Source organism: Crinia signifera, chromosome 11 (genome assembly GCF_055691185.1).
Source record: "Crinia signifera chromosome 11, ASM5569118v1, whole genome shotgun sequence".
Taxonomy (NCBI): domain Eukaryota; kingdom Metazoa; phylum Chordata; class Amphibia; order Anura; family Myobatrachidae; genus Crinia; species Crinia signifera.
Window position 1 is genome coordinate 108982287 of NC_139227.1, and position 26926 is coordinate 109009212.

The window sequence follows — 26926 nt, forward strand, 5'->3', positions numbered from 1 at the left end:
GTGCTATTGTCCATGACGGGTGCCAGACAGGATCCCGACCGTCGGGATCCCGACAGTCATTTACCTGACGTCAGGATCCCGACTTAAAATACCGAAGCATGGGTTCCCGGCGGCCACCGGCTATTCTCCCTCGTGGGTGTCCACGACCCCCACGAGGGAGAATAGAATAGGTGGCGAGTGTATTGAGCCACTGTGCCCGCAGTGTGGTGACAGCCCCCGTAAGGGGTTTTGTTGCGCTTGCCACGCTGTCTGAGTCTGGCCAGTCGGGATCCCGACTTCGGGCTAATGACTGTGGGGATCCCGACTGTCGGAACCCTGTACCACACCCGTCCATGACAATTTTGGATCATTGAACAACCCATAACACCTGAGTATTTTACTATGTTTGTTTTATCATCACATTGGCCCATATTCTGGTTGGTGCGGTAATATCCGCGTGCGTTCGTGCCGCCGATGTTTTGTGTCTGCGCATGTGCAGAGGCGTCTCTGCACATGTGCGAGCGGGGCGTACGGCCAAATCCTGCATGAAATGTGAACACTCCGAACAGGGGGTGGAGAGGGGCGTGAAGGGCTATTTGGGCTCATTACCATATGCATACGCCCCGCGTTTCATGGGCGTTCCCATGCAAACGCTGGGCGTACGTATGGTAATGCAGTCGTGACGCACATGTAGGGGGCGGACATATGATATCGCCGGATGTCAGCTGCCCCCCCAGATCCCTGCTTTTGCACGGAAAAATGTCCGTGTGGTCTGAGGTTGTGGGAGCTGGTGAACCACTCGGTCTGCGACCATCTAATGATGGGGGAGGTTCCCTGAGATGGAGAAGGCGTATTCCGTGAAAAATACACGTGCGGTCCGTTCGGCCAGCTTCTTACCGCGTACGGACGGAGTTGGCGATCTGTATGGAAGGCGGGGTTTCGCACGCACGGTCCTGGCCGCATATTCGGATCTGGCCGCACCGATCAGAATAAGGCCCATTGTCATTATCTTGTCCTATAGTTAGCTAGGAGCGCTATCCCTTCACTTTACACTTTTCTTTGTTTGCTCTAATTTGTTTGCATAGTTACAAACAGGCGGCCATTTCTGGCCATCGGGTCTTACTGAGTCAACCTCTGAATTATTTCAACTCTAGATAGATAGATAGATAGATAGATAGATAGATAGATAGATAGATAGATAATGTGTGAGGCCATGGTAATATGTATATTGGACTTACGGCATCTTATCTTTTCAGCTACAGTCTTCCTTGAATTCTGGAAGAGGCGGAGAGCTGTGCTCACCTATGATTGGGATCTCATTGACTGGGAAGATGAAGAGGTAGAAGATCACCACAGAGTTCTTGTTTAGACCTCTTTCACCCCTTTAAGATCAGAAGTTCATGGTTGCACCTATGTTCACGTGTCCAACCCATATATGACACGGCTGGGACCCCTTTCACCGAGCTTATTCCGCGGTTGGCGATGACACCACATGCCGATGATCTCCAAGCGCCGGCTCTTCTTATGCTGACATGGGTCCAGGGCCATATCTATCTGGGTCACCCCTTTGCACTGCACCATATCTTGGGTAGATCCCAGGTTAATTTCTGGCAACTGCCGGACCTGGGATATGTTAAAGGATCCTTTAAGACTAAGTTAAATATTGCTGGTTTTCTGAAACCCCTTTCACACCAGATGGAAAATCCTGGGTTATTGAACGTGTGTGAGGAGCCACCCGGGATTTTGCTTAGTGTGAAACCAGACAACCCTGGACTAACATGTGATTAATATTAGTGTATTACTTTACTGCACAGGGGTTTGGGATTCAGTTCTGAGTCACAGTGCTATCTGCAGGGGGCCTTGTATCTTCTCCCAGTCTTTTTATGTGTTTCCTACAATAATACAAAAACATATTACACATCCTGTAAAGTAGAACTTCATTTGTGATAATAATGTAAATAATTGACTGCAAAATGTCATTCATTTCTGTGTATTTTTAGTATGTGCCCAGCCCAGAGTACAATGAACGCATGTAGTCATATACCCAATACACCTGTCACACACATCCTGAGCTAGATGCTCCCAATGTGAAGGGTAACCGAGCAAAAGGTATACGCAGAACTGGGGTTTGTCACACTGGCCTAGCCCACAGGTCACCCGGGCATATTGTAGTGCTAACCACTGAACACTAGCGATGCTGCCCCATCAAACACCCGTCCCCCCGTCCCACCCACCCCACAGGTCACCCGGGCATATTGTAGTGCTAACCACTGAACACTAGCGATGCTGCCCCATCAAACACCCGTCCCCCCGTCCCACCCACCCCACAGGTCACCCGGGTATATTGTAGTGCTAACCACTGAACACTAGCGATGCTGCCCCATGAAATACCCCCCCCCCCCGTCCCCCCCGTCCCACCCACCGCACAGGTCACCCGGGCATATTGTAGTGCTAACCACTGAACACTAGCGATGCTGCCCCATGAAATACCCGCCCCCCCCCCCCCCGTCCCACCCACCGCACAGGTCACCCGGGCATATTGTAGTGCTAAACACTGAACACTAGCGATGCTGCCCCATGAAATACCCCCCCCATCCCACCCACCGCACAGGTCACCCGGGCATATTGTAGTGCTAATCTGCCCCAGCTCAGCCAGCATGGAATCAGTCCCCTGATGGAACTATGGGGGAGATTCTGGTTGGCACAGCAAACTGCGGAGATTGCAGCTTACTGAACACCAGCGATGCTGCCCCATTGGATACTTGCACACCCCCCGCACGCCGCAGTTTCCCCATGCAATAATTTCTGCTGCCATCGCAAATAAAAGTCAGTCCGAACTAAATTTTATTTGTGTAAGGCCGCGGATGTCCTGGAATGTCAGCCACCTTCCCCCGGCAGGCCTCGGCCCGCCCGCGTACCCATGGGGATGCCCATAAAATGCTGGGTGTTCCCATGGGCGATCCCTGTCCAAACCACTGACTGCCCCCGTCCCTTCCTCCCTACTGCGAATGGCCCGGTGAGTGTGGAACTCGCTGCGGTCGCTTGCTGCGCTGAAATGAGCATGCGCCAACCCCGACCATCGTGGCAGGGTCAGAATACTGATCAATGCGTGCGATCCACAATCGGCCCGTATATGTCCTAATGGTACATGTAGTCCCACAAAGTAATCAGTAAACAAAGACGCTGACACCATTAATAAATGTATTTATTATAAGTGCTCTCTGTGTTACAGTTATTGTAGTTTTGAGCCTCTAGAAATCTTATTTCTTTATTGAAGTAACGCATTGATTAAACAGCAACAAACATCTTAGAAAACACAGGACTTGTAGCCAATCAGAGCAGCTTGGCTCTGATTGGTTGGAGCATTATAATGCGGGGTCTGATTCAGATGTGATTGGATTTGCTATCTCTGCTGGTGACATGGAAGCAGAAGCGATAGCACTAATATAGTAACGCGTCAGACGGCATCAAGTCCAAGGACGCGGCACTAGATCACCTGCGACACCTTCTGCCGGCTGCGTGACCCATGGGGCCACCACATGGGGCCACCACATATCCAACAAAGAGGCCAGAAATCTCTGTCTTCCGACTGCGATCCTGGCCTTGTTACTCCCTTAAAATGGCAGCGATACGCCTCTATTTTGGCAAACAGAGGCCTTTGCCACCCCTCCTCGCACCCAAACAGCATCAGGCACTAAATCACCGACGGATGTGGGTTGTTAGATCTACACCAACTAGGTCGACAAGCATTGGGTCAACACCACTAGGTCGACAGGCAGCAAGGTCCACATGGGTCTAGGTCGACATGGGTCTAGGTCGACTTGACATTGGGTCGATACAAGCATTAAGTCGACCTGGGCAATGCTATGCTTCGGGCGCGGTGCCTCAATGCGCACTGCACACTATTTTATTCTCCCACCTCGCCCTAGTGGATGGTAGGGCATGAAATACAGTGAAAAACCCCATGTTGACCTTTTGACTGTCGACCTAGCCTATGTCGACCTAATGATTGTGTCGACCTAATGACATATTGACCTTGAACCATGTCGATCTAGACCCATGTCGACCTACACCCATGTCGACCTTGCTGCCTTGATGTCGACCCAACACTTGTCGACCCAGTTGGTGTAGACCTAATGACCGTATCCCATCACCGACAGTCTGTGTAGACTCTATGTCTGATGACACAGCCCATAGTGCACAATCATAGTACAGGGTCAGTGCACACACAAGGTACAGAACATCGGAGCTACTTCAGGATCTGCCTCTGTGTGGGCAGGGAATGGACTATATAAGACATACATGTTAAGTTTAGTGCTATGTGAATTTGTAGATGGAACAAATGATCTGACAGCTCTACATCTCTGCAGGAAGAATTGCGTCCACAGTTTGAAGCAAAATATTCCAAATTGGAACGGCTGAACCCCATCACGGGCAAACCTGAACCGTTCCAGCCTTTCAGCGACAAGCTCAGCCGACTCATGGTGTCTGTATCAGGAATATTCTTTATGGTAATTACTGTAGATTTACAAATGTTTCCCATACAGTGTATTCATGTCGGGGGCACTTGCTCAATCTTTGTTGACTTTACTTGGATTAGTAACATAATGGTGGGAGTTCTAAAGCAGATATCATCCGGCAAATCATATCTGAATGTCAACAGGCCATCATGTCAGAATCAGAGCCGGCCATAGCCTAAATGACGCCCTAGGCAAGATTTTGGCTGGTGCCCCCTAGCACCGCCATTAGTTCCGCCTCTGACCCTGCTCCCCTTTCCCAGCACCATCAACCCTCATCATAGCAGTCATCATTTTAGTGCTCCTACCCGTAATATTTTAAATAGAAACAGTGCACACATTCGGTGATCGGCCCAAACAGGGGTGTGTTCTTGCTGGGAAGGGGCATGGCCACACAATAGTACCCCCAATTGGGGTGTCCCTTATTCACGTTACATCACACAGTAGTACCACTTTACCTTATGTACATTACTCCTCACATTATACCCTTAGAAAAAAAATCCTGAGAAAATATTGTATTTTAAGCACCTCCATGGCCACACTGCAACCCAGCACAAAGCAGTGTGTTCTGGGCAGGGAAGAAAAGCTGCAGCTGCTGCTGTCACTTAAGGGGAGGGGGTCCGGGGCCTCCACTGGGCCCTTCAATCAGACTTTGGCCTGGGTAATTTGTACCTCCTATCCCTTTCTCTCTGCACCCCTGATAATACTACACAGTAATGCCCCTTACACATGACACACATTATTAATGTCCTTATAAACATAATGCCCCTTATACATTATGACAACCTTTATTAATGCTCTATATACACATAATGACACACATAATGCCCCTTACACATATGTTGCACATTATTACATTATTAATGCCCTTATACACATGACACACATAATGCTCATTACACATATGTTGCACATTATTAATACCCTTATACACGACACACATAATGCATGTTACACATATGTCCCACATTATTAATGCATTTATACATGACACACATAATGCCCCTTACACGTATGCTGAACACTATTGCACAACCAACCCACCCACAGACAGCACTCGCACAGCCGCTAACACTGTGACCTCTGCCTCTGCTTGGATACAGATGTTTCCTCATACATCTTGCCTCGATAGGCCATGCAGCTCCTGGACAGTTCTGCTAACGTTGGGTGCCTATTTTGCTGAAAATTCGTCTTATTTGCATTGTTATGACCAGCACACAGAAGAAGCTTCCAATGAATAAAATTATATGTGGCATGCCTATGATCTGTGTGCGACTGTGGCTGTACCTGAATACGGAATTTTATGTTACAGTGATTTCCATGAACACACTATTTCATATGCAGATACAGCCTCACTCACATACAGAATATAGGCATGCTGCATATCATTTTAATCAGCAGAAGCTGCTGGTGCCCCTAGGCATTCCAAATGCCCTAGGCAAATGCCTAGTTTGCCTATGCCTAAGGCCGGCTCTGGTCAGAATGCATTGTTAAGGACAGTGGTACCAGCTGTAACTGACACATAGGGGTTTATTCTAGTTCATTCTTTCTGACAAAATCCTTCTTAGATGGACAAAACCATGTGCACTGCAGGGGGGCAGATGTAACATGTGCAGAGAGAATTAGATTTGGGTGAGTTATTTTGTTTCTGTGCAGGGAAAATACTGACTGCATGATTTTACACTTCAATATAGATCTCACTTTGAAGAAAAACCCCACCCAAATCTAATTCTCTCTGCACAAGTTACATCTGCCCCACCTGCAGTGCACATGGTTTTGTCCATCTAAGAAGGATTTTGTCAGAAAGAATGGACTAGAATAACCCCCAGAATGCACAGAGCATATATATATATATATATATATATATATATATATATATATATATATATATATATATATATCTCCATGGACTGTGGTCATGCCACTGCAGTCCCCTTCTATACTTATCAAATGCTTAGTTCATGTGAGACAGGTTTTCAGCAATTTCAGGGCACGTATAGGTTTGTGGGAGGAGCTATGACTGATAAGGAACATGATTGGCCATACTGTATATGAAGCCTGGAATTGGTGTATCCCGCATTGCCTGGCGGACAGGTTAGCAGGGTGGCTGGAATCGTTTGAATTATACATATTTTAATGTGCCAGCAATACGTGATTTGCACGAAATAACTCGTGAACTCTCTGTTAATGCGGACAAACTATTACTCAGATCCCTCATCTGACTGCTCCTCTGATTGGGAGTTGGGGGATACATAATTTACTAGTCCCAGTCTAAAGGGGATACAGTCGGTTGGTCGACCTAAAGATTGTCGACAGTCATTAGGTTGACGCCACTAGGTCAACATACTGGAAGGTTGACATGGGTCTAGGTCGACATGCCACAAGGTTGACAAGTCGTTAGGTTGACACAAGCATTAGGTCAACATGGTCAAAGCTGACAGTCAAAAGCCATCACTGCCCTAGTGGATGTAGGGCATGAAATACTACCTGTCGGGTACCCCATAGGGTTTTTCACTGTTTTTGAGCCGACATGTGCCGACAGGCGGTATTTCATGCCCTACCATCCACTAGGGCAGTGATGGCTAACCTTGACACTCCAGCTGTTGTTGAACTACACAACCCAGCATGCCTGCATCCGTTTTAGCATGGCCAAATAGCATGGCCATGCTGGGATGTGTAGTCTAACAAGAGCTGGAGTGTCAAGGTTAGCCATCACTGCACTAGAGCATGGTGGGAGAATAAAATAGTGTGTTGAGGCACTGGTGCACTGAAAACTGTGTCCATGTTGACTGTGTCGACATTCGAGTAAAAAAACAGTGAAAAACCCAATGTCGCCCTTTTGACAGTCGAACTAGACCATGCCGACCTAATGCTTGTGTCAACCTAACATCCTGTCGACCTTGTGCCATGTCGACCACGCCCCTGTCGACCTTCCAGTATGTCAACCTAGTGGTGTCGACCTAATGACTGTCAACCATCTTTAGGTCGATCATCTAAAGCGTCACTTTCTGTACCCTACTGTGCGCTATTGAGGGCATGACCAGTCTTATCCCCTTGTGAATTACACCATAGAGGGCAATTTTCCACAGGTAAGTCCCACAGCTATTGGAATTTGCCTCTTACTGGGGGAGATTCTCTAAACTAAAAATGCGGTAAAAACCCGTTATTGTTTTTGTTACTGCACTTTAGGATGCTCTAAACGTCCCCCGCTGGGTTACCGCGATGGGGGGGACATCGCCAGCAAAAGCCTATGGGCTTCTACTGCGACCCACCACCGCCCCTCACCGACACCCCCCCCCCACCTGTGTCCGGGCAGCACGGAGCTGTGCTGCCCGGACCTGTGACCTCCTCCCTGCACTGTGATCCTCTTCCGAGTGCAGGGAGGAGGAGAGACAGCCCCCCGCCACCGCAGCAGCAGCACCAGCGCTGGGTAAGGGAGGGGGGAGCCGCCGGGACCTGCTGGGACTCGCTGACTCACCGCAAAGGACAGCTCTTAACGCAAGAGCTGTCCTTTGCCATAATTATCGCATATGTTAGATCATATGAGATAACAATGTCGGCGATACGCGAGGAAGGGCGGCGAAGGGTGGCGGATGTTAGAACATTCCGCCCAATGTAATTTTATTTCACTTTCATCCAAACAGAAGACATTGACTATACACTGGTTTTAATCACCATAAGAATTGGGGCAGTCTGACTAACTGAATGTCACCATCTTCTCCAGCCAAGGGTTACGTTTCTTGTATCGTGTTCCCTGATTTGTCTGTAGTTTCTTTCAGTCTGGTCCTCTCAATTCTCCCCTCTGCTCCCAACATAGAATACTTCCTCTTGGCTTCATGTCTCTCTCTTATCCGGTGGGGAGTACAGTGAAATAGACGGCTCTGCGTATTTCTAGTTCACCATACATAGATATATGGAGACACTAATTGCATGTATATTCTGTATTACAGATCTCCCTGGTGCTGACAGCAGTCTTTGCAGTGGTTGTATACAGACTAGTCGCCATGGAGCAGTTTGCCTCTCTGAACTGGCATTTTATTAAGAAGTACTGGCAGTTTGCAACATCCGGAACCGGGGTCTGCATAAACTTCATGATCATTATGTCGCTTAATGTTGTAAGTTTATGTGCTGATGAAGTGTTGTTACTGACAGTCTGGAGAGGAGGTACAGCATGTCACTTCGGGGGGGTGGGGCCAGACTGTCATGTCATTAGGCCCTGCCCCCAAGATGGGGAAAGACCCAATATTTGTGGGCCAGCAGGTAGGGGTGGAGCTAAATTACATCATTATTGTGTTTTAGCCTCTCCCCCTTCGCTCTACTGCAGGGTTTTTTCTCCTTTTATACACATTTTGCCGCTTCACTAGGAAGCGGGTGGGATGTGGGGAAATCACCTACCCTTCCAGTGATGTAGGGTTCTACACTAACACTCGGAAGCCTCCTGCAGATTCCAGGAGGCTAGGCAAGTAACACAGGGGTGACAGTAGCGATGGCCATCGTTGCCTTTGCCATCAATGGTTGCCCTCAATGGCAAAAGTGCCACTGGCCATCCATAGTATGGACTATGTAATGGATGACCATCGATATTTTTACATGTCCATGGCCATCCATTTTCTTTGACTGATTGGCCTGTGGGCCAATGAAAATATGGGGGCGGAGCTTCACATGTGTAGGGGGTGGAGCTATGACCCCTTGAGGAAAAAAGCAGAACTAAACTATTCGTTTAAGCTTGACATCGATGGTGTGAAACCATCTGGTTCTCCCCATCGATGGCAAAACTATTGAACATCGGCCATAAACCATCGATTATTTCTAATCATCAATGGTCAATGGCCATCCCTAGGTGAGACGGAGGTTACACAGAACAGCAGAATGAAAGAAATCATAGAGCACAGAAGATTAAACAATGTACGGTGCAGGATCACTAAGGATTACTAAGCAGAAATGGGCTGGAAGTAACCTTTGTAGTAGAATGTGGTCCGCCAGCGGTGTAACTATAGCACCGCAGCCCCCGCCACCGCGGGGGGGCGCTGTGCATGTGGGGGCGCCGGGGGCTGCGGTGCTATAGTTACACTCCCCCCCCCCCCAATCCCCCGCAGACTTACCTATCTCGATGGTCCCGGCGGCTCCGTTCTTCTGCTGAGGACCACCACAAAATGGCCGCCCCCATATAGCACACAGTTCTCTGAAACTGTCGGCTGTATGGGGGCGGCCATTTTGTGGTGGTCCTCAGCAGAAGAAGAACGGAGCCGCCGGGACCAGCGCGATAGGTAAGGCTGCAGGGGATTGGGGGGGGGGGTTTGCATGGGCGGCGGGGGATTGGGGGAGCTTGGCGGGGCGGCGGGGCGGCGGGGGGGGGGCGCCCCCCTAACGGCGGGGGGGCGCCCAAAACTTAGTTACGCCACATGTCTGTCATACACATAGGGGGTGATTCAGGTAGGTTTGCAAAAGCAAACTCCTTCTTTAATGGACAAAACTATGCTGCACTGCAGGTGGGGCAGATGTACTGTGACATGTGCAGAGAGAGTTACATTTGGGTTAGTTATCTTGTTGCTGTGCAGAGTAAATACTGGCTGCTTTATTTTTACATTTAGATTTCACCCCACCCAAATCTAACTCTCTGCACATGTTACATCTGCCTCACCTGCAGTGCAGCATGGTTTTGTCCATTAGAGAGAGAATTTGCTTTTGCAAGTGAACCAGAATCAGGCCCATGAGCTAGTACGGAGCAGCTGACCTGCATCCCCTATTTACAGTCCTTCTGTCCTACCCGTATGTCTGGGGCACTTATTGGTCTGAAGAAACCATCTATGAAGATATTTGGCTTACAATGCTTCTTGTTTCTATTTAAGGTTTACGAAAAAGCTGCTTATTGGCTGACAAACTTAGGTAAGTAAATATTTAATATCTACAGATGGCGCAGCTCGATCTGTATTTATACACAGGCGGATTTAGACCCCATGGGGCCCAAGGCAAGATACCGTGTTGGGGCCCTCGTCCCTCACCCAATCCATAGCACTATATAGTTTGGGATTGCAGCTGGCATGGATAGAGAACCTCGTCACGTGCGCAGTCTACCAATAAATGCTCAGCTGCGAGATCATCGGCTTTAGTGCACAAAACGGAATCAGACTCTAGCTCTTAATACCCTGGGCCAAATGTAATAGGGTGAGAGTTTCAGAAAGTGAGAGATTTTGGGAGAGTTTTCCCGTGTTTTTTAAAGCAGCAATCAATTACACTGCAAAACCTGGTTGATTTTGCCATGTAAATGATTGCTGCTTTAAAAAACATGGGAAAACTCTCCCAAAATCTCTCACTTTCTGAAACTCTCACCCTATTACATTTGGCCGCCTGTGTCACATTTAAAGTAAACTGACCGCCCATATAGTGTACAGTGGATGACACCATTTGGTGCGTCCAAACATATTGTATCCTGTCAAAGTCCATGTGATGTCACGTGGGAGTCGCGCAATGCGAATCTGGGCACATTATGGATAACCAGGATATCTTTATGGGACCTGCTCAGTTGTCATCTGTGATTGCAGAATTTAGCTTTGAGCCTCAAAACAACTTGTCTGCTATCCATGGTCACAGCCAACCCTGCTATATATCGGCTGGAGCCAATCAGGCTATACATTGGCTCCAGCTGATCCTGCTATACATCAGTCCTGGTGCTTCCTGCTGTACATCGGTTCCAGATGAAGCTCCTATATATCAGTCCAAGCTGATCCTGCTATGTATCGGTCCCAGTTGATTCTGCTATACATCGGTCCCAGCTAATTCTGCTATGTATCGGCCTGCTGTAAAGTAAACTGGTCCCACCAGATCCTGCTATACATCGGTCCCAGACAATCCTGCTACTGTATATCTTGGTCCCGGCCGGGCGATCTTGCTATATACTGTATATATATATTTTGGTCCTAGACAATCCTCTGATATATCGATCCAAGACAGTCCTGCTATACATCAGTCCTAACTGATTGCGCTTTAACATCGGTTTCAGAAACAGCATTGATTCCAGTGCAATACCTTTGGTCTGATTCAGTACAGGAGAGGTTGGCATTGGGGGTCTTGTCTGATTCAGTCCCAATTACTAGGACTCATTCAGTTTGTCATCTCTTTCAGTCCTTCCAGTGCTAACTCCCAGTGACCCAGGCAGGGGGCTGGCTGTGACTTGCCCATCGGATGCTGGCTGCAATGTCCATATACCCTTGCAGTGGTCCCTGGTAAAGACTACCAGTGGGTACTCTGCACCGCTGCACTGGGTCTCCGCCGACCACTTGGAGTTAGTTTGAGTTCCTTTTATTATACTCTGTTAGCTCTTAAAGTTCAGTTATTGGGGAAGATGTAATGGGGCAGATGTATTAATCCTGAAAAAGAGATAAACTGGAGATAAAGTGGAGATAACTTGGAAGAGTTAACGCACCAGCCAATCAGCTGTGTTTAAAATATATGACAGTTGGGATCTGATTGGCTGGTGCGTTATCTCCTTCCACTTTATCTCCAGTTTATCTCTTCACCAGGCTTAATACATCTGCCCCATTAAGCCTGGTGAAGAGATAAAGTGGAAGGAGATAAAGCACCAGCCAATCAACTTCCAACTGTCATATCTCAAACACTGCTGATTGGCTGGTGCATTATCTCCTTCCACATTTTCTCCACTTTATCTCTAGTTTATCTCTTCGCTAGGCTTAATACATCTGCCCCACTGTAGTTACGTCTGAGATCCAGACATGCAATTAGCTCTCTTTATGCAGAGGGGTTTTATTACACCCTCATACTTTCCAAACTCCTCACACCAAGCGCCAATACGGAGACACCTGTAACCCCAAACCTGACAGATGATATGTTCTAATTACATCACTACTCCCTATGAAGCATTATGTATCATGAGGAATCTAATACAGAGCCCCCACCTAGATTAGGACTATGAGGTTAATATAGCACATTCTACCTGTAATACTATATATATAGAATTGTGTGAATGCCTTGTTCTCTTTGCTGTCTGCGAGGAAACCCGTCATAGGGACGTCGGACAGAGACATGTGACACTGGGATGTGCAGTAACTCTGAGTTCTCTTTGCAGAGCACCCGAGAACTGACTCTGAGTGGGAAAACAGTTTTGCTTTGAAAATGTTCCTCTTCCAGTTTGTCAACCTTAACAGCTCAATATTTTACATCGCATTCTTCCTGGGCAGGTGAGAGTCTCTGTCATTGTCATTTATTCTGGAATCTATATTCATTGAAAATGGAAGTAAAGTATAGAATGTAGAATTGGATACTCTTAAAGAAACCAAATACATATCAACCATTTATCTACACTATACCATACTATGGGAATGATTCAGAACCATCGTTATGGGCCAAATTTGTCCCCGTTCCCGATGATCGGGATTTACGCATGCCTTGGAGCACTTACATGGGGGCCACTCTGGGCTGGAGCAAGGCATCTAGGTGACCTAGGCAAAGCTGGGTCACGGGCACTACACTATTACACGGGGGGAGGGTGCTAACCGCAGACACTAAACATAACACATGCGGGAGGGCACTACTTGCAGCGGCAGCTATACTACTACATGCGGGGGGTACTACTTGCGGGGGTACTACATGCTACCTATGGTGGCCGCTATACTACTGCACGCGCGGGGGGGATGCTACCCACGGCCGCTATGCTGCTACTACTACTACTACGGGGAGGTGAGTGCTACCCAAGGCAGTTGCGCTGCTATACCCAGAGGGGGGGGGTGAGGGGGTTGGGAGCTACCCGTGGATGACTACTACTGCACGCGGCGGCGGGGGGGGGGGGGAGCGGGGGTTGCCAGTAGTGTAAGGGAGGGAGCTTAACTTTCAGTGATGGTAGTGTCCCTGCTGGGATGGTTAATGGGAGTCTGTTTCTTTCTTGTTCCTTGCCACTTCCACAGATCTCAACTTGGTGCCACCCTCCAGCGGCCAGCGCCAATTGTCTAATGCCTGAAGCTGCCTAGTGGTAGTGCCGGCCCTGGTGCCATGGGTTGTGGTCCTGGACCAATTCAAATGATTTATGGTCAAAAATGTATGGCCAAAACCAGTGCTGGTGGCTGCCAATCCTGCCCTTTACCATATAACTAAACCTATGGATCAAATATAAACACAATCTACTTAATTTCCTATTGTTTCCAATATTTACTTTTATTTGGCCTAAGGGTGCCGTGAAAAAATGCTGTCATTCAAAAAAGATTGTGAACTCCTGAATTAGCCTTAATAATTTACTGGGTATGAAAAAGGGTAGTAGCGCCCCTTTTTTCTCTCCTGGGGGTAGATTTATGAAGCAGTGATAAGGGAGGAGAAGTGATACAGTGCCTGGTAATTTATCACCGGCCAATCGGCTCCTATTTAAACCCAGCCTGTAACTTAACAGTCGGAAGCTGATTGGCCAGTGATAAAGTACCAGGCACTTTATCACTTCTCCTCCCTTATCACTGCTTCATACATCTACCCCTTGGTACTCTAAATGAATCTTTCATGGGTGTTCTCACATAAAATCCAGGACAAGTTCCTGGACCTATGTGTCAACATGATGGCGGCACCCAAAAACAGACTTTTTATTTGCTGAAATAAGGCTCAATAAGGTCTAATTGAAAAGCACCACTACTTAATTTAGCCCATAGTATATTCCAGTCTCATGGATACATTTACTAAGATGGGAGTTCTGTTTAAGATGGGATGTTGCCCCTAGCAACCAATCAGCTTCTACTGTTATTATTTATTTAGCACCTTCTAGAAGATAATAGAATCTGATAGGTTGCAATAGGCAACATCCCATTTTCAATATAACCCCCATCCTATACCCTGTTCACATCTCGTTCCCGTGTCCGACCCAGGTCCGGTGCTTTCACATTATCCCTGGGTCGCTCATTATACAGAGGGCGGCCCAGGTTTAACCCTTCTTATAACACAGGTCAAATTGCCATGTTTTCTGACCCGGGTTATTAGGTGTGGGGCTTCACTATGAACCCGTCCTGGGTCGACACGTCAACAACTTGCCAATTACTGTACGTGTGTTATTTTGGTGATGTGAAAGGGGTATAAGTAAATCTACCTTTCAGTCTGAGTTTGCATTGAAAACCTGCACTGTAAATAGTTTTTCTCAAATAAAAAAGATATAAATCTACATGATGGTTTTACAGGTTTGCAGGGAGGCCCGGAAAATACAACCGACTATTCTCAAGATGGAGATTGGAAGAGGTAAAATGAGAAAAATGCATATTAATATTAATCTTTACTAAGTATATTCAATGTCCTACATATTTTGATGTAGACCAATGGCTCCCAAACGTTTTGGTGTTGCAGAACATCTGCATTTACAAATGTCAATGAAATTATTTGGTTTTATTTATTGTTAGTATACAGATGAGTGGGTGTGTTTTTACTTTCATCTTTCAAATGATTGCCATTCCGGATTTTTCCGATTGGCTATTGGTTGTTACATGTTTTGGATCGCCATAAGATCCTGTTTTGAGATCCCAATGAATCCAAATAAAACCTAACCTGCTCATCTATAATTTTAAAAGATAAAATTAAAATGATTAATTAATACGAATATGTTTGGAAAACAAAGTGCCCATTTTTGCTTGATTCCACCACAACATAAGACCCATCATTGGATTTCTCAGTAGCCCCCTAAAAAATCTTGAAGGATAGCCCCTTCTCTCCAAAAAAGAAAAGAGATTCCTTCTTATAAAAATGAGAAGCTCCATGAGCTGGGTAAGAGGCGCTACATCTGTACTAGAAATCATTAGTGTAGCTTTGTTCCTGCGAGGAATGCTAAGTATTTACTGTCTTGGTCATATTACGCAGGCAGAACCCTTTCTTGTTATTCACCTGAGGCCACACATTCAGTTGAGTCATATGTTAATAAATAAACCGAGTATACAACTGCAGATGTAACGTGCAGAGAGAGTTGCATTTGTGTGAGTTATTTTGTTTCTGTGCAGGGTAAATACTGACTGCTTTATTTTTACGCTGCAATTTAGATTTCAGTTTGAACACACCTCACCCAAATGTAACTCTCTCTGCACATGTTACATCTGCCCCACCTGCAGTGCACATGGTTTTGTCCAGAAGGAGTTTGCTTTTACAAACCAACCTGAATTAGGCCCCAGTCATCTCAACTACAGCACCAATATACCAGTCTGGGAAAGAGAAGCGAAGATGTTGGGATATTTTCTAAAAATTCCGACTTCTCGTGTGTTCTTGTATTAACACAATAACTGGGGAAGCTTTTCTTTCTTTCTTTTTTTTTTTCCTTGTAATTGACAAACTTTATTTTAAGATTTATTCAAATGTTATCTCATTTGTGTGTTGTTTCATAAGGCCTTTTTTAAATACCTGTCAATAAGGATTTCCAGATCATCGATTTAATAAGGGACTCCTATGCATTAGACGGGTTCTTTAGCTGACAAAAACCAAGACTTGAAGTCAACCAGACACAGCTCACAGCAACCAATCAGATTGTACTTCTCACTTATTTTGCACCTTCTAGAAGATACAGTAAAAAATAGAATCTGATTGGTTGTTGACATGGTCAAATCCCATCTTCAATGTGTCTCTTACTAAAATGATGAGCTGGCAACCCCCATCTAAGACATGATCACACTCAACTCAAAATCTTAAATATCCTAGCAGCCAAGGTGTGACCTTGTGATTGCATGATAAATAACACTTAACCTAAACCTGAAATAAAGACTCGGAGACGTAGATTTTGCATAAAGTTTTAGTCAATGACTTTAAGCTAATTTAAATTGATGTTCATTAATTAATTAATGGTAGCCAAGAAAGAACGGCTAATTATTTCAACTCCACCTATCACTATACCCACATAACTAACCAAAATTCACAACAAGCGGTATACGCTCAGCCTTCAACATTGACTGCCCACCAGTCCGGGTGGTGTCGCTGTCCCCGACCGGGTGATCCAGCAAAGGCCTAAAGTCAACGAAGGTTAGTGCACCGAAAACAACAATATTGGACAAATCAGTAATTAACAAAGACCTGCCACACAGCCAACGCAACCGACACGGACCCACAACCAACCTAAGGGGAGGGAGGGCGGGGAAACTCAGGAGAAAGTTGAAGACTCCTCCTCTTCCTCCAGCTCATATCCACAGCTAACTTTGCCACCTCTGCATCCTTATTGGATGCCGAGTCACATGCTTCCCTAAAGTCATCACAGCCTAGGATGTTTAACTCCCTACATGCCTATCTCAGTCATTCCGTTTTTCATTTTGCCTTTTTAATCAGATTTTGCCAAAGTGCAACAATGCACATGTAACCCCTATTTACTCTAGCCGTAAAGTTAAACGGTGTTGCACTGGGGCATGGAAGGCCCACCAGGGGAATGCAGTGAGAAAGAAGTTTGACCAATTATAACAATGAGTGTGAGGCAGCAATGCTAACCATTACACTGTCCATGCTGCATATGTACACAGTATGAAAGATTTCACATATGCACTGGCTAGGAATCATATATTCATCTGAAGTCTACAGCTTGTACAAGTCTTTTCTATCTTATTTTTGGCACATACGGCTTTCGTTATTCATGACTGTATACTGCAATTCGCTTAACCTTATCTAGATTATATTTAACCCCAAGCATAGTTTCAATCATTTAAAGCAGTAAAGTTTTATTACAGGTTTATTGTGATTATTTTATGGGTGCTGATGAGGTCATAATCATAATGTGTATTTGTGTTTTTTTTAAGTGCCATCCGAGTGGCTGTCTTATAGACCTCTGCTTACAGATGGGAGTGATCATGGTTCTGAAACAAATGTGGAATAACTTCATGGAACTTGGATATCCGTAAGTAAAGTACGCCTACAGTACTTACCCGTTTCAGAACCGTGGTTGAATACTGTATGTGTTCTACACCTATGGTTTGGAGATGGTTAATATACAGTAATGTATATATTTATACTCCAGAAGGGGCGGATCCAGAATTGTTTTTACAGGGGCGGGCATGTGCCTTGGTGCCCCCTCCCCCTAAATCCGCCACTGTACCACAGTGTATTTTGCAATACGTTGTTGTATTAATCAGCAGCCAATTGGATTCTGACCACTGTTCCGTGGGGGAATGTTCTACATTATCATTTTGTAGCAAAACTTGCTTAGCCTAAATATGTTTATTGTAATATAATATGTATATTTATCCTTCATAACAGGTTACTGCAAAACTGGTGGTCTCGAAGGAAAATCAAGAAAGGCGGACAGTCTGTGGAAAGCAAAGTAACTTTTCCACAGTGGGAAAAGGATTGGAACCTGCAGCCGATGAACGCCCATGGGTTGATGGAAGAGTACTTAGAAATGGGTAAAAGAAAACACTTCTTTCATTTCATTTGAAAGATTAATTTGTGTACGGGATAATTATTATTTTTCATTTATTAAAGTTAAGATTACACACTTCAGTCCATTCCTCTGTGTTCTCTAAAACAATTGACGTTTGTTTTATCTTCCTGTGTAACAACACTATCCTATATAATAGAAGCCTGATGCTGCTGGTCACCACTCTGGTGCTTCTGCAGCCACTAGAGGGCACCAGAGGGAGCTCCTTTCTGACGCAAACACATTCTACTCCTACACACCTCAGTATGACAGAGCCCCGGGTGCCAGCAGCTCTGTCATTTTGAAATGCTGGTAACAAATATTTGCATGAAAACAGCCCACGGTACCGATACCTGTATCCAACTGAGTTAAGTGATATTTTCATTCGAGTTGTTTGTCAGAATAGTCCAGCTAATAATCCATGCCATCTTCTTGGATCTTGTAATACGTTGACCCTAAGTAGATACAACTTATTTTGTGATTCCAGTAATTCCCTTACTATCATTGTGAGAAGATCAGATCTAAAGTTATTATATTCTACACTACTGCGGTTTTGAAGGAGCGGAACTGCATTTACCATTCTCCAATGACCTGCACAGAGTTATAGCTGTCAGTAGAGATTGGTTTAAGTTTGGTGATTTAAACAGTTCTTTAAATAGTATCAGATGTCAACTGGGTTTATTGATTTTCATAGTGTATTTCAAGATATTGGGAAGATGGCTATACACTATCATATAATTGATGAGCACACGCTAATCTGACCTCCCGATCTGCTTCTTTCAGGAGCGTTTGAAGCTGGTTGTCGGATATTGTTCCTGCATAGACACTATACAATTATCGGGCGGATCAACCAATTATCAACTGACCGGATGAGTAATTGGATAGTGTGTACCCAGCTTAACTTTTAAGGCCCATACATTAGGGTGATTCAGATGCAGTTTGGCCATATTTCATTCGATCGCGGCGATCAAAAAGCATCCAAATTGCATGTGATTGACACCGGGTTCGATGCAATGTGTGGTCTTGTGTTGGATTGCTTCCGACCCGGGCAGGATTGGCCTTAAATTGCATGCAATATAACGCATGCAAAAGGACCAAATGGCCCCAGGCGGCTCAAGGGGGAATCGCGGGCGACTTCTCCGAGGGGAGAAGTCACCCTACCTAGAGTAAGCCCAGATTTATTTTGTAGAAAACGTGTTTGTGTTTATAGTACATTGCTGTAGAATGTATCACTTTTGCATAGTTGGCGCCTTTTTATTTGCAAATAGCAAATTTTAGTTTATTCACCCGTTCGTTTCATGCATAATTCTTCCCATTCGCTTATTTATTAAAAGAGATTTTATCCTGTAATTATTTTCTTTTGTGCATTATTATTTTATTTGTTTATGTTGTTATATGTCTTAGACTCTTATGTCATTAGTTTTATATGCTTTTTTATATGGCGATACAGCTATTTTGCAATTTACAGTACAGTTATTTTAATCTACTGCAGGTACTATGTGTTCTGTGCATCTTGTATATTCTGCAAAATCATTTGGAAGCACTTTTTGGTAAATTTACTAAGATGGGAGGTCTACTGAATATGGTCTGTTGCCCATAGCAACCTATTAACTTAGCATCTTCTAGAATAGATAGAATCTGAATGGTTGCTATGGGCAACACCCCAACTTCGATAGACCTCCCATCTTAGTAAATGTACTCTTTTCTATCCAGATGGCTCCAATTTCATTTTACATTTAGGATTATTAATATCATCAACACTGCAAAGTAATTTAATTTAAATTAATATGAAATGAATATTAAATAAGCAAAAAGGCAGTGGAATCTAAAAACTAATAGCATAACGTAGTAAAAATGTAAAGTTTTTATTTAAATGAAATGTGACTATCAAATTCACTGAACAAGTACAATGTGTACCACAATTGTGCGTTCAGTATTTCAGGATATACCAGATCGGTTAGGACCAATTGGTTGAGAGGTTGTGGACTGAAGGAATCTTTTGTTTAATGTGATTCAGTGTTCCGGTGCCATCTGGCTGGGAATCATTATTCACTGGCAACCTGCCCTTTGAATTTTGAGATTAATTAAGGAATGAAGGAACGATAAAAAAAAAAAAAAAAAAAAAACTCCAGCCATGTATAAAGGCTTCTTCATTGGGTTTGCAGTAATTTTAAGTATCTGAAACCAGTGAAACATTTTTAGTGATGACAGTGATTTAGTAAATTAATCTTTCATAGTTATATACTAATCTCTTTACAAACTGCTGAGAGACCTGGTTCTGTGAGGTTAAGCTGGCCATACATCTACAGATTTATTGCACTGTCTTTCCTGGTAGATCACGGGGCTTTGCCTATAAACAATAGGCAAAGTCGTGCTTTGCACAGATCACTCAGCACACATCGCGGACAAAGCCCAGCTCTGCACAGATCACTCAGCACACATGGCGGACAAAGCCCCGCTCTGCACAGATCACTAGGCACACATCGCCGACAACGCCCAGCTCTGCACAGATCACTCAGCACACATGGCGGACAAAGCCCAGCTCTGCACAGATCACTCAGCACACATGGCGGCGTGCATCAAGCTTTAACCTGTCGCTGAGCACAGGCTCCCCCATTGGCCCGTGTGTACAGGGATTTAAGCTGTGGGCTAGGTGGGGGTTAATAATGTTTAGGTTTAGGCACTAGCTGTGTCGGTTAGAATTAGGATGGGGGGGGGAGGGTTAGCATCACTAGGGGATACGGGGAATCAGGACTCCCTCAATCAGTTTAGCGATGTCCATATTCTAAACCTCCTGCAATCCAACCGATGGTGTTATCCGTATGTATTTCCATTGATTGTATCCTTTGTGTTTGCACAGGATCTTAAGAACTACTGTTCCACCTTAAGAGCAGGACACTTTTGAGTTTCTGGCTCTCTAAATTCCAGATACTTACTTGAAAATAGAACACATAGTACAACAGAGCAGAACATTGCAACATTCACATCCTAGCTGGCTAAGCAACATTCCATTTGGCTTAGAAGGAGTTGCATAATATCACATGATATTACACTAAAATCCATCATTCACAAGCATTGTCCTGTACATCAGAGACACCACACACTGTCCACGGATTAATACATAAATAACGCGCAGCAGTTTGTCACTAGCTTCCCCATCCTTATCTAATGCAATGACCGACTGGTTGAACCCACATAACCTAGGCTTTTGCTGTGTGGAAACCATGATGGCTGTAAAACATTAATGAACACTTTCACTAAGCCAGTTAAACAGCTGAAATGTAAAAGTAGCATGTAAACATTTAGAGGCTTATATGAATGAGTTGTGCTCTTGTTTTATCCCGCAACATGCGTTTCCATCTAAATGTGCACACAAACGCACCCATACCCTTTCCATATGAGATGCATTTGGGGCTGCAACTCCTTCTATTATGGGAGTGGGAGAGGGGTTGTAGGAGTGTGTCTAAGGATAATGGGAGAGGGGTTGTAGGGTGTGTATTAGACGGATGGAGGAGGGGATGTAAGGGTGGGTATAAGGGGAATGAGAGAGGGGTTGTAGGAGTGTATATAATGGGAATGGGAGAGGCGTTGTAAGGGGGCGTATAAGAAGAATGGGAGTGTGGTTGTAGGAGTGTGTCTAAGCATAATCTTAGAGGGTTTGTAAGGAAAGTGTATAAGGGGAATGAGAAACAGGTGGTAGGGGGTGTGTATCAGAGGAATGGAGGAGGGGTTTGAGGGGTGTGTATCAGAGAAATGGAGGAGGGGTTGTAGGTTGTGTAGCAGACGGATGGAGGAGGGGTTGTAGGGTGTGTAGCAGACGGATGGAGGAGGGGATGTAAGGGTGTGTATCAGAGAAATGGACGAGGGGTTGTATTTGTGTGCATCAGGGACATGGAGGAGGGGTTGTAGGGGTGTGTGTCACAGAAATGGAGGAGGAGTTGTAAGGGTGTGTATCAGACATGGAGGAGGGGTTGTAGGGGTGTGTGTCACAGAAATGGAGGAGGAGTTGTAAGGGTGTGTATCAGACATGGAGGAGGGGTTGTAGGGGTGTGTGTCACAGAAATGGATGAGGAGTTGTAAGGGTGTGTATCAGACATGGAGGAGGGGTTGTAGGGGTGTGTATCAGACATGGAGGAGGGGTTGTAGGGGTGTGTATCAGACATGGAGGAGGGGTTGTAGGGGTGTGTATCAGATATGGAGGAGGGGTTGTAGGGGTGTGTGTCACAGAAATGGAGGAGGAGTTATAAGGGTGTGTATCAGACATGTATGAGGGGTTGTAGGGGTGTGTGTCACAGAAATGGATGAGGAGTTGTAAGGGTGTGTATCAGACATGGAGGAGGGGTTGTAGGGGTGTGTATCAGAGACATGGAAGAGAGGTTGTAGGGGTGTGTATTAGACGGATGGAGGAGGGGATGTTAGGGTGGGTATAAGTACTGTTACTGGCTGTGCAATCACCATGTGGCGCCGCTGAATGGCTGCCTGGGTACTGCACAGCTCGGTAAATATGTTCCCCATGTCCGTGTCCCTTATTAGAATGCATCTTGTGCATATCTGTATGTGTGATGTACATTTGTACTGCCATTGTTGCCTGTTCCTTGTACTGATAACCCTTTGTATTGCAGTATGTGCATTGTTATTTTTATTGTCTGTAAAGCGCCTTGAGTCCTGTTGGAGAAAGTGCGCTATATAAATAAAACTTACTTACTTACTTACTATAAGGGGAATGAGAGAGGGTTTCTAGGAGTGTATAATGGGAATCGGGGAGAGACTGTAGAGGTGTGTATAAGAAGAATGGGAGTGGGGTTGTAGGAGTGTGTCCAAGCATAATCTTAAAGGGTCTGTAAGGGAAGTGTATAAGGGGAATGAGAGACAGGTTGTAGGGGCTGTGTATCAGAGGAATGGAGGAGGGGTTGTAGGGGTGTGTATCAGAGTCATGGAGGAGGGGTTGTAGAGGTGTGCACCAAAGACATGGAGGAGGGGTTGTAGAGGTGTGCACCAGACACACGGAGGAGGGGTTGTAGAGGTGTGTGTCACAGAAATGGAGGAGGAGTTGTAAGGGTGTGTATCAGAGACATGGAGGAGGGGTTGTAGGGGTGTGTATCCGAGAAATAGAGGGTTGTAGCCATGTTTTGAATTAAGTAGAGGGAATAGTTACTTTTTGAGTGTACTGAAATGCATTGTAGTCCATATTTCTATAACTTACAGATGTGTTCTTGCAGTGTGACTTGCCTGGTGTGAGTTAGTGATGATACTTTGACAACATTGGCTGCCTTTGTTTGCCAAAAATGGGTTTAACTCGCAATGCGATGCAACTAGAACACACGACGAGACTATTCTGATTCATTTAATATGTGAAACTTGTGCAACTGAGTCTATATATGGAGCAGAACAGAACGTGTATAGGAAAACCGTTGCAGCTTCTGCATTGTAACATGAGGCATGCAGACTCAGAGACTCAGTCGCACACAGATATGAAAGTGTCATATATCAGATTACTCAATGAAGTCCCCTGGTGCAAGTCTCAGGAGACCTGATGTTATGAGAGGGGCTGTTTGACATGACTGAGGCAATAATGTTTGAGGACATATCTGTTCATCATCTTCTCTCTTTTATTGATGAATTACAACTGTGTCATCAGAATGTGTTAGAACCAGTAGTCCATATATATATGTTATCTATACAGTAGCTACAAACATCTTATGACCTCTTATTACTGTATGTATTTCAGTTATACAGTTTGGATTTACCACCATTTTCGTAGCTGCCTTCCCACTGGCTCCTCTCCTGGCATTGCTAAACAATATAATTGAGATAAGACTGGATGCCTACAAGTTTGTTACACAATGGAGAAGACCGATGCCAGCCCGAGCCACTGATATAGGCAAGTACAATATCCGTTTATTTGTTCAAAAACTATTTTATTGTGACATCTGTTTATCAGTTGTGTCACAGGTTCTAGGACATGTGAATTGGATCTGTTACAGTTATGAATCCGTCGTCAATGTTCAAATTAGGAATGAGAAACATTTTAAAAATGTTCTATAAAATATTTACAGTTTTCGACAATATGGTCCTGCTATATGGCCTTAACCTAACCCCAATGGGCATAGCTATAGGGTGCAGCGAGTGTCATTGCTATGATACCCAAAGTATTAAGGGGTCTTGGTTATATATTATACTTGGAAACCAATTTCTCAGAGGTGCATGCTAAGCAATTGGTTCCAACCCATTACTCAGTCTGTATCTGGTGACATTTCACTGGGAGGTGTGTATAGTGGATGTTATAATGGTAAGGGGGAGCTGCCATTGTAATGTGATATAATATGATCTGGATCACTGTAATTTGACCTAATTTGGAGGGACAGAAACTGTTTCATGGCACAAAATATACTGGATGCATTATATTATGGCATATTATGAAAAGGAGGCACAGTAATGTTGCATAAAACGAAAAGGGGGAACAATAATATGACATAATATGAACTGGGGACATTGTATGTTATAATGTCAATTGAGCATGTGTGTGACTCCCAGAGACATTGGAAATTCCTGCCTCTGGCTTCAAACTTTGAAGGGGTACCTGCCAGTACAGCATTACCTGTGCAGTTCTCAGAGGCATCCAAATGTGACCACTGCTCTTCCAACAAGGCTCTGTCGCAGGATGCGCCCACCATTTTCATGGGCATGACCATGAAATGCTGGACAGACCCCAGCAACTGCCCCCTGCCTGCCAATCATTCTGTGAATGCCTCTGCAAGCAAAAAGTCGCCAAAGGTGTTCACTTTGGGGTTTAAAAAATTAAACAGGGCTCTATTATATGGGTCATAAATAACAGCTGCCGAAAGTTATGTCTTTAGAAGCACTGGGACAGGACATTGCATGGCAAAAAGAATTGATCATTGTCATCCCTATGTGGAATGGGGATGAAGAGCGGAACTCAAAGACTGTATCAGCTGAACTTTCCAACTCGGTCTGACATGAAACCTGACTTCATATGAAATTACTTCACTTACTCCAACTTCACTTATCTCTACTTTAATTTCTCTATAGCATATAATCAAAATAACACAGATCAGGATGGAGCACCATTTATTAAATGTATAGCTAAGAATACGTTGTAGCTTACCTATACAGCGCTTGGGATATCGACAGATTATCCAGTAGTGAACAATGCCCTGCAGTGGTATGTAGTTCTATCATCGATGGTCACCATGTCGGAATTCAAAACATCAACATCAGAATGTCGACATTGATATAATTATGGTTAATTTGTAAAAATCATATATGTTGATACTTGGTAAATGTTGACATGGACAGAATATTGGCATACAGTATGGTGTGTCAACAAACTAAAAATGTCGACATGACCATTAGGGAAGCTTTGGTTTAGAAATGAGGGTTACCATTAGGGTTGGGGGTACTTGTGTAATATCTGGGCGCCCGATTTTTTCATTGTATTGCATCGCATGTAATATAGTGGCATACAATTAATGCAATGTGATTTTTCATTGTAAAGACCCGATTTTTAATTGTATAGTCACCCATGGGTGATTTCATACCCCCACTATCCAACTAGGCACGGAGTTGATTCTATATAGTGTGGCGAGCGCAGCGAGCCACCGAGCCCGAAGCGTGGCGAGCGCAGCGAGTCCCGCGAGGGGACGCAGAATACATGTAAAGTAATCCGCGGCCCCATGCGGGGCTCGCTGCGCTCGCCATACTATATAAATTCAACTCCATGCGTAGTTGGATAGTAGGGGTATGAAATCACCCAGGGGTGACTATACAATTAAAAATTGGGTCTTTACAATGAAAAATCGCATTGCATGCCTTAAGTAGTGGCATGCGATGAAAAAATCGGACGCCCAAATAATACACAAGTACCGGGTTGGGTTACATTTTTGAGCTGATGAACATGTTATGCCCATGATGACATTTTCATGTTGATATAATGTATAGAACATCCGGCAATACATTCAGCCACATGTATCACACCTGAATAATGATAGCATTTTGTTTTAGGTATCTGGTATGGAATTTTGGAAGGAATTGGTGTTGTAGCCGTCATCACCAATGCCTTTGTCATTGCGATCACCTCCGATTATATCCCTCGCTTTGTGTATGCCTTCAAGTACGGCCCCTGCTTGGATCAAGGATACAGACATGAGAAGTAATGTTTATTTCCTTTTTACTCATTGAATCGAATTACCAGTAACCAGTGGCAGTTCCAGAGGTGGGGCCACAGCACAGTTCAGAATACAAAAAGGGGAGTCACACCAACTACCAGTGAATCCATCCAGAATGGCAGTTGCTGACAGAGGGTGCGGCTCCCCTATTTAAATTTTCAACTGTGCTGCAGCTTCTCCTCTGGAACAGCCACTTCTAGTAAGTGAGTAGAAGCAACTATAGTTTGCATCCTATAGATATTTTTGTATTTGTTTTTCAGATGCCTACGAGGTTATGTAAACAGTAGCTTATCAATATTTGATCTTAATGAACTTGGCGAGGGTTATACTGGATATTGCAGGTACGATATGGCATATTCTTTCAATTTATAATTTAATTTTAAATGTTTTAAAGAACTCTAGGTCTTTTATCTTCTCGATGCATAGTCTAAAAATCTTATTAACAAAGTATAAGGGTCATTTTTAAAGAGGGAGCAAGGTGCTCCCACCTCTCTGGCAACATTGTAGACTATGCCAGGGTCTACTGAAAATGTGCAGGTCTCTTGGAGCATGGAGACCCTGCCTTGTTCCTGCAGACATTTGTAACACGTATGTGCAAATCACCAAAAAAAATGGCAGTTGTGCCGTTACCCCAGTGTTTTTTTGTCTGCATAGACGTTTTCTGCAAGAGACTCTGGAGAGGAATGTATAATATTATGGGTGCAGGGTGAAAGGTGTGGACTTCACACCTTGTACCCATTATATTACACCAATGGTTCCACAGGCAAAGGGGTTTATTTGCTAAGATGGGAGTTCTATTAAAGATGGACAACCAATGAGATTATATCTATTATCTTATAGAAAGTGCTAAATAAATAAGAAGTAGATTCTGATTGGTTGCTATGGGCAAC

At 44.6% G+C, this 26926-nt stretch overlaps 1 protein-coding gene across 6 annotated transcripts in view; it reads left to right on the forward strand.

The window, feature by feature from the left end:
• Positions 1–26926, forward strand: part of ANO3 (anoctamin 3) — a 347490-nt gene that overhangs the window by 311209 nt on the left and 9355 nt on the right. For 5 of the 6 annotated variants that reach the window (XM_083164191.1, XM_083164192.1, XM_083164195.1 and 2 more), the window contains 11 exons: positions 1236–1318; positions 4350–4490; positions 8447–8611; positions 10346–10382; positions 12580–12691; positions 14660–14717; positions 17234–17331; positions 17691–17836; positions 23579–23731; positions 25873–26020; positions 26297–26377. In XM_083164191.1, coding sequence (XP_083020317.1) covers positions 1236–1318; positions 4350–4490; positions 8447–8611; positions 10346–10382; positions 12580–12691; positions 14660–14717; positions 17234–17331; positions 17691–17836; positions 23579–23731; positions 25873–26020; positions 26297–26377 — 1222 coding nt within the window. Of the gene's footprint in view, positions 1–1235; positions 1319–4349; positions 4491–8446; positions 8612–10345; positions 10383–12579; positions 12692–14659; positions 14718–17233; positions 17332–17690; positions 17837–18633; positions 19422–23578; positions 23732–25872; positions 26021–26296; positions 26378–26926 lie in introns of those variants that run through there. The other variant, XM_083164196.1, reaches the window with a different exon arrangement.